Source organism: Chionomys nivalis, chromosome 13 (assembly GCF_950005125.1).
Source record: "Chionomys nivalis chromosome 13, mChiNiv1.1, whole genome shotgun sequence".
Classification (NCBI taxonomy): Eukaryota; Metazoa; Chordata; class Mammalia; order Rodentia; family Cricetidae; genus Chionomys; species Chionomys nivalis.
Window position 1 is genome coordinate 73,334,455 of NC_080098.1, and position 12,359 is coordinate 73,346,813.

The window sequence follows — 12,359 nt, forward strand, 5'->3', positions numbered from 1 at the left end:
CTTCCACTCCTTTCTTTCCCTTGTTTCCCCTCAGGAACTCTATTTCCATCACAAAAGAAATGCACTCTTAAGAATTTTCTTCAGCCCTGGGCCAGCTAGTTAACAAACTTGGCAAAACGCAGCAAAGACGAATGTCAAGGCGGACACAGCTGCCAGGATGCCACAGACAGACACTGACGGGGAAGCTATTTCTGACTAAGGTTTGGCAAGCCACATGAGCGAATGGCAGAAGGTCCACATTTGTCTGACAGTTCTACTCAGTAGACCGGGATCTCCACCTCTTGCCCTGCCCCAGACCCAAGACTGCACCCAAGACTACAGAAGATCACTGGACCCCAAATTAGCCTTCTGACAGGAACGTAACAGAATGGACTCAGCTAACCTTGGGAGACAATGCAGAGCCTCAACACATGAATGTTACAGATTTCTGTCAATTAAAACCTCAAGCCTGGCTGCCTCTTAAATCTTTAGAAACATGTTTCAAGCTGGGAATCTGAGGCAGGAGGATTCTGTGAGTTTGAGACTAACCTGAGCCACACAGTAAGTTTCAGGCCAGACTGCTTCCAAAAAAATGGAACTAGAAAGATTGTTAGCAGGTAAGAGGATTTCTGTGCCATCTCAGGGACCAGAGTAGCAGTCCCAGCAGTTATACGATGAACCCAGGCTCCTCATGTGCTTGCTCCCAGCTAGCAAGACAGGAGAACTGCCAAGCTTGTTATCTCAAACCTAACTGAGAAAACACAAGCCCAGGACACAAAAGACCCTGCCTCAAAGGTATAATCAGTGGACAGCAAGAGAAGAGGACACCCGAAGGCCTCTAGTGGCATCTACTCTGCACACACATGTACACATACCCTCACAGACAGATATATACATGCAAATAAATAAATCTTTAAAACAACAACAACAAAGCTCAAACAAAAAAGGACCTTAGGCAAGCATGCAAGCATTCCGACCTCAGCTCAGGCACCCAGCGCCTACATGAAAAGCCACACTGCAGCACAGACCTACAATCCCAGCTCGCAGGAGACAAACAGGAGGGCACCTGGGGTCTGCTGACCAGCTAGCCTAGCCAAGGCCAAGAGCCCCAAGCTCAGTGAGAGACCCTGTCTCAAAGCATAAGGTGGTGAGTGGGAGAGGGAGGCTGACATTAACCTCCGTTCTCCACGTGAACATGTGCACTCATATGTGCACACACAGGAACACGCACGCGCAGAAGGAAGAACAGCATTTAAAAACATGACTACAATCAAATCCTTTGATAGTGCTCACACAGGCAGAGGTGTAGAGTCCTCCCTTGACAGCTGGCCAGCCTCCCCAATCTGCTTACAATGGGTATGGAGGAAGTGACAGTTGACACAGCCACCCAAGATACTGTGAATGGGGTAGATGCACCTGTAAACTTCCTATCACTCTGGGGGTACCCACAGAACTCCTACAGCTAATGAAAGCCCCTCTCCCATGTGTCTGGTATTCACAAGAGAGAGGCAAAAACGTGGAAAGCCAGAAGGAAGAAGGCCGCATTTCTGGGGTGAGGGTGGGGGGGTAAGCTGCAGAAATGTGTCCCCAGGGGATCTCTGGAAGCTTGAGGACAGGCGGAAGGCTGTCCCTGGCGTCTACAGGGACAGGATCCTGGTGACTTTAAGACTTCTGACCTTGACAAACGTGAAAGGTAAACTCCAGGTGGGCTTACGTCACCGACTCTGTGGTCATTTGTTATGGCAGAACTAGCAGGTAAAGACAAAATCGTCTTCCTGGGTGTGAGCTCCTGGCACCTGGCCAGCAGGAGGAGGTCAAAAAGGTGTGTGTGTGGGGGGCAACAGAGAGAGACAGGCAGAGAAGCAAGAAGGAGAGAGAGACAGGAGGTGGGCAAGGCCCACCTTTTGAAAGGGAACTTAGTGAAGGTGCACAGCTGGTGTTCTTAGTGGTTGCAGCTGAGGAAGCACCGTCAGGACCCCAAGGGCAGGCCAGTACAAATGCCTGAACACTAACGCTGCCATCATGCCAATTGTAAAACTCTAATGGTCAAAAAATTAAGAGTTTTGGAGGGGACTTCAGATTTTTAGTTTAGGGGTATTCAACCAGGAAATTGTGTTTTGTACATATATATGTATTTATTTATACAAAATATATAATATATAAGCATATTTGTTCAGCTGGAGCCTCTAGCTCACTCCTACATGATCTGAAAAAGCTCCATTCTTCTCTCTCTCCCCAAATCCTGCCCCCTCAGAGAATCTTCAACAATGAAAAGGCACCAAAAATCCCAGTTCTGCATTTTTGGTGGCAATGGCAGCTCCTCCCATGAAGTTTCCAGCAGCCCAAGACCCCACCTAAAGCAGTCAGTTTTGACCATACTTGGGCACAACCCCAGCTTGTGGGGGACACATCATCACCCCTTACCTACAGGGTACATAACCTCCCTTCCTGCTTTGGTTTGGGTGTGTGACTTCTCTGCCCCTATCTCTGGGACTGGAGAACTCACCCAGGAGTTGGTTTACTCAAATAAACTTATTCTTTTGTTTTTTCAAAAGAAAAAGATCTGGCTTACTGTGTCAGCTAAGAAACCTATTATCTCATTACAGAAAACCTATGTGTGTGTGTGTGTGTGTAATTTTAAAATACCAAATTGGAAACTTCTAGTCTTAGCATTTTAGATAAGGGATATTTAACCAGTACTTTAAAAGATCAAATTCAAGTCTCTGAGACTTGGCTCAGGTTCTCATGGCAGGGAACTCGACTGGTTGGTCAAAGCCCTGCCAAGGAATAGACTCCATCTTATTTCCAGTCTACTCTCCTCTCTTTCTACGTGAGTGACAGCAACGTAGGAAAGATTATTCCTGGGAGGGATGATTAGACAAGGCTGCCAACAACACCTGCCATTACACACATTAGCTCCAACATACCACCAAATCTGTCAGCTAAAACACAGGGCCAAAGTCACACTGGAGGCACTCGGCAGGTCACAGTGTGCAGCATGGGCTTCTGTTCTCGCAGTAACCAAACACTTGGGCTTCTGTGAAGTTACCAGCAGACATCACAAAGAACTTATGGTCAGGCACTCAGCTCTGCTTAGGGGAAAACATCGAGGAGAGAGAGAGAGATGATTGACAGAAACTAAGGACCAGCTGAGATGTGGAGGTGTTGAAGCAAATGGTGACAATGAGATCACTCTGGGAGCGATGTGACAGCACATCAAAATAAGTGTCATGGGGCCGGAGAGCGGGCTCCACCGTTAAGAGCGCTCGCTGCTCTCACAGAGGACCTGGGGTTCTATTCCCAGCACCCACACAGTACCTTGCAATCATCCAAACTCCAGGGCGAGATCTGACGCCTTCGGACCGTATAGAGACCAGGCATGCGGGTGGTGTACCTATACACATACAGCCAAGATACTCATATAAACAGAATAAAGTAAAGCTAAAAAAAAACAGGTTTCCTATATAATCCAGCAGGTTGGCTTCTAGATTTTTTCTTGAATCTCCCAGGCTCTTTTGCTACAAAAGCCTCAACATTATACAGTAATTGCTCAGCCATCTTTTCATGAGCGACTTATCAGAACCAAGGGCTCTGGTAAAGGTTAAACCAAGATACAAGGAAATTTTGGCAATATTGTTTTGTGAATTAGTGGCTGTCCTTTGCTGTAAACGTTCACTGTAACATAACTCCCGCTCTGTTATATATTTGGAAATTAGTTCCCACAGTTCAGAACTGTTTTGTGAAAACAATTTCCTACTGCCGCTCCGTTCCTCTCTCCTAGGTCAGAGCTTAGGGTCCAGGCATAGAGCATCCCATTTAAAATATTCACAGATCTTCAAGGACACAGAATTACTGCTTGCCCGAGCTGCTCCTCTGGCTTTTCCCCACAACCAGAACAACTGATAACAGGATACCCCAGAACTGATAATTTAGAGACCTGGGTCCCTTCTTTGTTTCTACCACCTAGAGCAAAACTCCAGGCCTAGACCCACAAAAACTGCAGCGCCTGGTGTACGAGTCGTCTGATCAAGCGCCATGACTTCTCCCTGTTTACGTAGATTGCCTGGTTACCTGGTTCAATGCATGCTGAGAGAGGGAAAAAGCAGCACGCTGAAAATGAACATTTTAGCTCTTACTAACCACCTAGAAATGCAGTGTAGCACACTAACCCCCCCTCTAGAACTCCTCATGATTTAATTCCTTTCTTAACCAATTTTTTCTACTAAGGAGTTCACTGAACTGCACTAACCACTTCCATCTTTGAGCTGACAATCATAGATATCTCTCTCTCTCTCTCTCTCTCTCTCTCTCTCTCTCTCTCTCTCTCTCTCTCTCTCTCTCTGTGTGTGTGTGTGTGTGTGTGTGAAAACCCTTATCTGATTTTTTTTTTATGAGACAATAATTCTGGCCCTAGAACCTGCCAGGGTTGGGGTTGTGCTGGTTTGAAGGAAATGTGTGAGTGAATGTTTGTAAAACGCAGAAGAGAGAAGAGAGAAAGGAGAATAAGGATTGGAAGAGGAGAGAATAAAGAAACATGGACAGACGGATCCCATTGTGAGGAGACTTCTTTACCTCAGATTTTAGCCCCCCTTTAGCTTCTCATGACGTCTTTAATTGAGTCCTGAAAGGAGGGGTGAAAGGCGGGAACTTTAGGGCTCCCTTTAGCCCTTTAGCCATAATGTACAAGGACAAAGTTCACCGTGGGAGCCAGCACAAACACTTACATACGCACCCGTTTCTTTCATTAAAAAAAAAAAAAAAATAACACGTATAACAACACTCAGTTATTTTTCACTTTCTGAGTGCGGGCAGAATGTACTAAATTCCTGTCATAGCTCTATAATGAGACCCAGACTGTACCTGGAAAAGTACAAGGTTCAAACTCCAAGAGCCCAGGAAGCAGGGCAGAGCAGCTCATTGCAACCATCGATCACAGAGACAACTAGAAGCAAGGAAGGCTACTTTACTGAGGAGGGTGTGGCCACTTTAAGGAATGACTAGCTATGAATTCAACAAGGACCTCAAAGGAAAACAAACTACAAGAAGAATGAGAGAGGATCTGAGCAAATACCTGAAAAAACGAACATAAAAAACCTTACTTTTGGGTGTGAGAAAGTTCAGCAATGTAAGCTAGAAGGTTAACCGTTAAAGTTCACAGATGCAGGGGAGAATGCAGAGACGAAGAATAAATTATAAAACCCAATTTTATAATTTATTATGATCCTCAAGTAGTATCTGGGTGCCTTGTGAAGGCTACAGGTATGTTTTAAGTTTAAACTCCTGTGCTTAAGAGATCTAGAAAACAAAAATGCCTCTAACCTAAAAACCCCCCTTGCGCAAGGACAGATACTTCCGGGAATGCTGGAGGCTGTTGTTCACGTATGGTAACAAGCCGTGTTTCCACTCTGCAAACAAGGTTGTTTGCTAATTGCATGGGATGGGCTTGATCACACACAGGCAGGAGGTACATCAGGATGTATGCTTGCCCCCAATTGGACAAAGGGAGGAAGTGTGTGTAGCCTTGTGGGTTTTGCCTTTATAAGCAAGGGACACAAGTAATTCACAGCCATTCAGTGGGAATTCCTGGTATGGACCTGGCCAGTGCCCATCATCCTGATCAGTAGTTAATAAAGCTCGATTCAAATTTGGCTCAAAAATCATGCGGATGATCTCATCTTTGCTGGGGGGGGGGGGCAGCGCAGTTAACAACCTGTAATCCCACCATTTGGGAAGCAGAGGCAGGAGGACAGGGAGTTCTCGGGTGGCCTGGGATGCAAAGATCCTGTCTCCAAACGTATAAAATGTGGGTGGAGATTACAGTTGGGTCCTGTTAGGCTTCTGGAGGGGTTGGTACCTCATATTTGCTCAAGGACCCCAAGCCCCACCCTCATTTGAATTCTAGGCAAGGCATCAACCTTGGTGGGAGATGTAAGGACGAGCAGTAAGGTCTAACCTGGTGCAGCTTCCACCAATGCCAGCAAGTTTGAATAAATAGAGTCTAGTTCAGGGGTTAACAGAAAGCTCAGCAATGAAAAGCAGAGGAGAGGGCCTGGGTCCGGCGTCCGGCAAATGCAGCACCTCACAACCATCTAGAACTCCAGCTCCAGAGGATCTAGGGCCCTCTTTTGGCTTCTGTAGATACCAGGCACATACCTGTAGCATTTCCGTGTAGGAAAAACACTCATACACATATACTAAGTAAATCTTTTAAAAATAGTTTAGTTCAACCTTGTTAGGAATCATTCACTAGTCACCCTGGCCTTCACTAGCTGGGCATGGTAGCAGGGGCACACCTTTGATCCCAGCACTCAGGAGGCAGAGGCAGGCGGATCTCTGAGTTCAAGGCTAGCCAGGTCTATCCAACGAGTTCTAGGACAGACAGGGCTACACAGAGAAACCCTGTCTCAAAAACTAAAAGACAAACAAAACCATTCACTTAGGAAAATTCAAAAGGCTAAAAAGAGAGCATCTGTTTATCTCCTTTTTAGCCTTGATGCCACAAAACACATGATCTCAGTTTGCAGTCTCTGGATCAGCAGCCGTGGCACAGTGACCTAGGGACCAGACAAAACATGGGGGCGCAGGAACTTGTGGGCAATCCTCTAACAATTATATAGTCTTTGAGCCCTAGGCAGTCTGAGACAGCACGCACTGCCTTGCTTTAAGTCTTTTCCCATGAGTTCTCGGGCTAAGTTCAAACCCCACGGTGAGGTACAAACAGCAGCGGCTTGATGAACTGACCCTAGCAGCTGACCAACAAGCATGAGACTCTCAGGGGAACAGGCACCGGCCAAGGGTGATCTCACCTTCCGTGACTCTCTCCTGCAGGGGAAACGCTTGGGACCACTCGTATGTCAGGACCAAAACTTCTCAGATTTTAGTATCTACATCTACACAAACTTAACTTGTTCAGCACACCTCATCTGAAACAAGACATTGGAAATGTGCCCAAGTCCACACCTGTTTGAGTCAGGCACTGAAAACGTCTCAGACTGTGGCACATTTCAGATATCACATTGTTAGAATTGGGGTGCCCAGCCCTATGCATATGTGCGACCCTCAAAGAGCAAGGACGAAAAGCTAAGAACCTCCTGAGACCTCGTGAGTCTGCTTGTTTGTTTATGGAACATGACCCCCAAAGCCTAAGCCCAAATCAACTTCTTTACCAATCACCCACACTTATGTCTGCCAGGACAACCACTGACGGTGTTTGACAATATTATTTCTGTTACTTAAAATTAAATCCATTCAGCCATTCGACAGCCTCACGTGGCTAGTGGCTACTGTGCTGTAGAGGATGGACAGACAACATAACCACCATTGAGAAAACCCCACCGCTGGGCGTTGCGCCTTAGCAAGACTCCCTCAGAAGACCCATGAAGAGACACTGAGGAACTGGACTGGGAGCTGGGTCCGGTCACCTCAGAAGGAGCAGGCATTTGGCCATGGAAGAAGAACTTCATCCCTGTCACACAGTCAGCTGGCTTGTCACAGTCTCCAGAAGCACAGACAAGAAGGGGTTGTGAGTGTCTGGGGGTGGGGGGAACAGGCAGACAGCCACACCACCTGCAGGTCCCCACCATCCAGTCACATAAGTGACTTTCTCACCCCGCCAGTAAAGGAAGAATATAGCTGGAAGCCAAGAGGAAGCTGGCCCTTGGAGCCATCCAGGGTCTAGATCTCACCCTGGTGACATCTGCAACAAAAGCAGGAACAAATGCTAAGGATGCTGAGGCAAAAGCACAGAGTTCAAGGCCAGCCTGGGCTACATAGTCAGGTCAAGGTCAGCCTGGACTAGAGCCAGGTCAAGGCTAGCCTGGGAAACTTACTGGGACCTATTCCAAAACTTAAAAACATTTAAAAAAAAAAAAATGGAGCAGGGAGCAGATGAGAGGGCCTGGATTCAATCCCCGCTACTATGAGGGGAGCAGGAGAAGCCTGTGGAACCTGACTCTAGAGGTGATTAGATTGAGGGATGCCTAGACTGGTGTGGGTTGTAGAGGGTAGATGGGGGTGTGGTTTGTTTCTATGGAAACTGACTAAAAGGGGACCACCATACTGGATGTGAGTACACCCTGCCACAGGCTGGGGCTGGGGTGTAATTAATCGGAAAGGAGGCAAGGCCTGCTTCCTGCTACTGACTGAGCAGCTATCACACCTTAAGCACGACCAGGGGAGCAGCAGAGCCCTCCCTGCACAAACCCCTCCCTCCCTGCACAGACCCCTCCCTTCCTGTACAGACCCCTCCCTCCCTGCACAGACCCCTCCCTCCATGAAGCTGTTTCTCTGGGGCATTTGTCACAGGGACCTGAGACCACAGCCCTCACACTCACCTCCTTTCTTTCAACCAAGCAGCCACGGCCAGGGAGGGAGAGACCCCAAGTGGCCATGGCTTTGGTGTACTTTGGTTTGGAAGACACTAATGCTGTCCACTGTCTTTGATGTGAATAAACAGTTTAGTCACATAACCCTCAGAAAAACCAAGCAGGCTTAGGAGGTCAATGAACAGGAGGCATTTGTTCAGCTGCACTAAAGTGCGGCTGGCAGCCCATGCGCCGATCCCCTTTTGCTGACGGGGTTAGAGAGCAATGCTTCCCTGTGTGATGTTCTCGGTTTTGTTTTGTTTGCCTAAAAGTATATCTCATATTTAACTTGCATTTGTCTCTCCCTGTAGAGCTTTTTGTTTTCTCTCCTTCCATTCAGAAATCTTTGAGGGCACTGGATTTTTGTTTTCTGGACTGATGCTAATTTTTAGATCTTATGGAGACTAATTCTTGACATGCATGTTCAGTATCCTCTCCTTGGTTTCTAGGATGTCTCTAATCTGTGTATGAGATGCCTGAAGACAAAAAATATCTGTCTATGACAAGTATTTGACACGGCCTGGAGAAAAAGGGGCGAACGCCAGCAGGAGGAGATTCCACCCCACCTTGCTCTGCTCACTCCCCCACGGCTGACAGCTGCACCAGCGAGCGAGCTCAACCCCACCGGGAACACGGCCTCATGGTCAGCTAAGTGTCACTCAGAAGAGGGCAGTGGGGACAGCGGCCTTGCCTTCTCGTCCTGGTGCAGCCTGTGAACGTTCTCCATCTGGAAGCTGTGGCTGGACTGGATCCTGTCGAGCTGCTCCCGCTGCTTCTGAAGTTCGCCCTGGAACTCGTTCTTCTTCAGCTCCACAGCACCCCTCTCTGCGGCGGCCCGGCGCACCCGGCCTTCCAGCTCCACGATGCGTGTCTACGAGGAAACCACAGGACCGAAGGTCCATGTCACCGAGATACTGCCAGCTCCCTCAGCAAAGGCCTCACAGTACCAAAGCTTGGAGCCCAACGATGACCAGAGCAAGGGAAAGGCTGTGTGGAAGCTGTACCCAGAGGACACAAGGTGGGGGCGGAGTGGGGACGGACTTGCTAAAATACTTTAATGAGACACTTGCCAGAGGCAGCCAATCACCAATGCATCTAGGGGAAGGTTGAGCCTACCCTCTGCAGGACTAGACAGGGCAGAGCAAAAGCAACACGCATGTCCTAGAGGACAGGAGGCCTCAGAGGAGCTCTCAAGTCTGTCAAGGAGACACTTTGTCATTGTTTAATATGTGTCTTAGGTAGGTTTCTGTTGCTATGACAAACAGACATGACCACAGGCACCCTGGGGAGGACATGGTCTATTGGCTAACATGTCCCAATCACAGTCCATCGCTGAGGGAAGGCGGGAACTGAAGCAGAGACCATAGGAGTGTTGCTTACTGGTTTGCTCCTCTTGGCTTGTCTGGCTGCTTTCTCGCTGCACAACTTTGGTCTACCTGCCCCGGGACTCCTCTCTCCTACCAACATGCGTATCACCGCACACTGGGACGTCTCACCCACATCAACCACTAATTAGGAAATGCCCACAGGCCTGCCTACGGACCCATCTTACAGAATGTGGTGTGAACTGTAACTCAACAGTCTCAGAGTGCAGAATGAGGTGTGAACTGTATGTAACTCAACTGTCAGGGAGTAAGCAGTCCTGGGCTGGGGAGGGGGTTGGGACCTAAAATACCATTAGTGTGGGCTACAGGAACCAAGGAATTGACTGACAATGAACAGGGAGCCCGTGGTGCTGTCACCCAGCGACTTTAAACATTACACGGCTTCCATGCATTCTAAATAGACACCATACCTGGAGTTCCATGCTTCTGGAGCTCGCGAGCCAGTAGTTGAAGCCCAGCACAATGACGCAGGCCACCAGGGCAGCCATGATAAGGGGCGGAGACTTCATGCTGCGACGCCCATTTCCCAATCCCATCATCTTAAAACCAGGGCTGAGGATCTGCCAAATAAAAACACATTAAGTTTCCACAGTAAGACAACTTTCCCCAAAGCAGACCACAGGCAGGCAACCATGAGGGAGCACTGACTCTCGTACTCCGTGACACACGGGCCCTTTTCATGCAGAACATGTACCAGTGCCCACAGTCACAGGTCTGCATGCCCGAATGGTGAGACCAGGGCTCCGGGCTGAGGCTCGTGGATTGGCACCATTCAGGGACCCAGGCAAAACAAGCTGGAGTCCTCAGCATGGCACCGTACCTCTTGAACCCTGAATTGCTCATCTGTATAATGGGTGCAGCGCAGCCCTCAATGTCCAGTATGACCTGAGATTGCTTGCATTTGCGAACAGGAATAGCAAACCCTGTGTCCACATCTGTGAGAAATCTGACATCTTCAGGCTATCCAGAGAGTGGGGGAAGCTTTGGTCATGTTCCCCCACATCATATCTGTCACCCCAATAAAGCCTCCAGAAGCAAAGCACAAACACCATGCTAGAAGTGAGTGTGAACTGTTCCAAGTTACGCCATGCGCAATGTCACCGCTCAACAGGAAGCAGAGAGGACTTGTCCCTCCCAGGAGCAGGGATGGGAGTCAGATGTGCAGTCGGGCTGAGATGAGGTGGGAACCATGAGCCTGAAATCCCCATGAAACCAGGAGCCAAGATACACCTTTCCTTAAGCAGATCCATGGCTTCCATCCAGAGAATTGGTTACGGTGACACAGGAGTGGCTCGTCCAAAGGGGACGGCCAGTGACAGACCCCAAGTCTGCTGTCTCCTGTACCCATTCCTCTACTGGCTGTTCTCCTTTGGGTCCACTGTCCACTGAGGCAGAGCTGATAGACATCACCAGTGGGTGGCTTGTGAGTGTGACCGCAGCACTGTCTAGCCAACAACTCCAAGAGAAAGGGACTCCTCACTGTGGTCTAGAGCATGACTGCCAGGGAAGACATGCTAACTGCAAAGCCAGGGATGACCCAGCGTGCTGCTGGGAACAAGGGTCTCAGGTGGGGAAGCAGCTACATGGAGGGGGAGAGGCAAGGCTGACCGGCAGGGCCAGCAGCGAGCTGAGTGACTGAGCGACCGACAGGGCCAGCAGCCAGCGCAGTGACTGAGTGACCGGCAAGGCCAGCAGGCTGAGTGGCCATGATGGATGAGGACTGCAGGCAGGATTCTCACCTTTCCTTGACCCACTTTAGACTATAAAATCTAAACCGTCTAAACTCTGCAAACCTCCCGCTCCAGACCTCCCTGCAGTGAACATAAGAACTGTTTGTTTCTGTGTTGAAAGTCTATGTCTTTGGTGGTGGGGTTAGGAGAACAGTTCTGTGGTGTAGACCAGGCTAGCCTTGAACTATCTGGCCTGCTATCCCACTCTCCCACCTGCTGGGATGACGGACATGTGTCACCAGAGGGGTAAATGGCTCCATGAATCAGGAAAGCCATGGGAAAATCTGTGGATTCTCATGGCTTTACTGTGTTTTAAAGTTTTAACTTAAGTTAATATTTGCTTAAAAGATAATTTTGTCTAAGACAGGGTCTTACTCTGTAGCTCAGGCTGACTTTGAACCCTTAGTGATCCTCCTGTTCCAGCCCCCGAGTGCTGGGATTGCAGGCATCAGCAGCCACTATTCTATGCCTAATTTTTTCCCTTGTTTTAGAAAGCAGAAAAGATCCTGAGGATGTGGCTCATGGCAGCCTGTGTTTAGCGCGAACAAGGCCCTGGGTTAGAATCTCGGCACCAAGTGTGGATGATGGGAATAGAGGCCTTCGTTAAAGGTGTTTGGTTGTTGTTTGTTTGGACAGGGTCTCTCTGTGTAGCGCTAGCTGTCCTGGAACTCACTATGTAGGCCAGGCTTGAACTCAAAGAGATACAACTGCCTTTGTCTCACAAGTGCTGGGATTAAAGGTGTATGACACCACACCTGGCTGAGGGAGGGAGGGAAGGAAGAAGGGAGGGAGGGAGGGAGGGAGGGAGGGAGGGAGGGAGGGAGGGAGGGAGGGAGGGAGGGAGGGAGGAAAGAGGGACACTGGTGCATCCAACACTTTAAGTATTTCCCATTTTAAAAACT

The 12,359-nt window shown here is 48.8% G+C and overlaps 1 protein-coding gene across 2 annotated transcripts in view; it reads right to left on the bottom strand.

The window, feature by feature from the left end:
* Window positions 1–12,359, bottom strand: part of Golm1 (golgi membrane protein 1) — a 39,955-nt gene that overhangs the window by 21,450 nt on the left and 6,146 nt on the right. For both annotated transcript variants that reach the window (XM_057787018.1, XM_057787019.1), the window contains exons 2-3: window positions 10,138–10,287; window positions 9,034–9,213 (exon numbers count right to left, since the gene is read on the bottom strand). In XM_057787018.1, coding sequence (XP_057643001.1) covers window positions 9,034–9,213; window positions 10,138–10,266 — 309 coding nt within the window. In that variant the 5' untranslated portion in view covers window positions 10,267–10,287. The remainder of the gene's footprint in view (window positions 1–9,033; window positions 9,214–10,137; window positions 10,288–12,359) is intronic.